Consider the following 1540-nt stretch of genomic DNA (forward strand, 5'->3'; position numbering starts at 1 on the left):
TTTCTACTTGATTTAAGTTTTTTTGGATGCTTTCTACTTGGATATTATGTTCTGTTTTAAGAAATCTTACCAAGTCTCATTTGCTTGCTGCACTGGCAGATTATTTTGCTCAAAATAAGCAATTATTCATTTAAAACACTATATTTTTTTCTTATTTTTTAGAAGGCATTTTTTGCTGTGCAGTGGCGGTTCTAGACTAAATGTACCACGGGGCCAGGAGGGGGCCAGCGTGTTTTCCAGGGGGGCACAGAAAACCATGAAATAAAAAGCAGGACAAGGGGTTAAAATATATTAAGAGAGCTGCATGAAGTGACATTTCTTTTCAATTAGGTTTAATTAAAATCTTATCTCTTATTAGGTCAATAAACTTTCATAATTTAGTAATTTTACATATGTTTGACTTAATTTAAGTTAAAATGACCATTGTCTATAAAATCAGAATAACAAATCAAGAAAAATAAATTAATTAAGCTGTCAAAATTAGAGCATTTTTTTAAGTTTGTTTTGAAAACAAGTGAAAACTGGGATCCTATCACAATACCGCTGAAGCTATCACCTTATTGTTTTTAAAAAAATAAGAAAAAAAAAATTGGAAAAGAAAAAAAAAATTAATAAATCCAAAGGACCTGTCAGTAACCATGTATATTCCAGTGCATCATAAGAATTTCTTTGAGTATTATGTCTTCAGTGCAGGGGCCAGGACTTGATCTACAGGGGCACTGGCCCCCCTTTGGCCCCTGTCTAGAACCGCCCATGTTGTAGCCGCCTCTCGCCCATTGACAGCTGGAGATAGGCACCAGCACCCCTCGCGACCCCAGCAGGGATAAGCATGTCAGAAAATGGATGGATGGATGGTAATTGTTCTAAATAATAAGCCCTTCTACAAAATAAAGTGTAAAATTACTGTTAAAAAAAGTCCTTTAAAAATTGTCCAAATTATAAAGTTGGGATAATATTTAATCAGGTTATTCTGATAAGAAATAGTTTAAATACAAATACAGTTTTGAAGCACTATATCATTTAACTTTGCATTCAGTCTTCTTCAGTATAAAACTTCAAGAATGTAATTCCTACGTTCAAATTACTTTGCTTCTAATATTACATATAATTCAAGCTGAATAAATAAATAACAGTTGTGTTTTCAAATGAAGTTGGAGAGATAATCCAACCAACTTGGCCAACATTTGAAAAAGTGATTTTTAATTAAATATCATTGGTCAATGGGTGAACTCTGATTCTTTTTTTGCGTCTTTTTTCTTTTTCCAGCATCACAGGAGATTTTTCCTACATGTATAACATATTTTCTGTTGTAGTTTTCTCTATTCATAACTGGTGAACCACAGAGATTTTCCTTCAGGATGTCCTGGTAAGGGGCACACTGCAAAAAATTTAAATCTAGCTAAGTCATTTTTTATTAAAATAAGTGCATTTGTTCTTGAATTGAGGAGGTAAAAGAGACATTTTGCCAATGGAACAAGAGAATTTACACTTAAAATAAGAAAACACAATTGCATTGTCTTATTTCAAGTGCATTTTATCT

At 32.6% G+C, this 1540-nt stretch overlaps 1 protein-coding gene across 1 annotated transcript in view; it reads right to left on the minus strand.

The window, feature by feature from the left end:
- rfx6 (regulatory factor X6) overlaps window positions 1-258 on the minus strand; it is a 26560-nt gene extending 26302 nt beyond the window's left edge. The window contains exon 1 of the mRNA XM_015372816.1: window positions 207-258. Coding sequence (XP_015228302.1) covers window positions 207-258 — 52 coding nt within the window. The remainder of the gene's footprint in view (window positions 1-206) is intronic.
- Window positions 259-1540: the final 1282 nt, after the last annotated feature.

Source organism: Cyprinodon variegatus, unplaced genomic scaffold (assembly GCF_000732505.1).
Source record: "Cyprinodon variegatus isolate N-32 unplaced genomic scaffold, C_variegatus-1.0 Scaffold76, whole genome shotgun sequence".
Classification (NCBI taxonomy): Eukaryota; Metazoa; Chordata; class Actinopteri; order Cyprinodontiformes; family Cyprinodontidae; genus Cyprinodon; species Cyprinodon variegatus.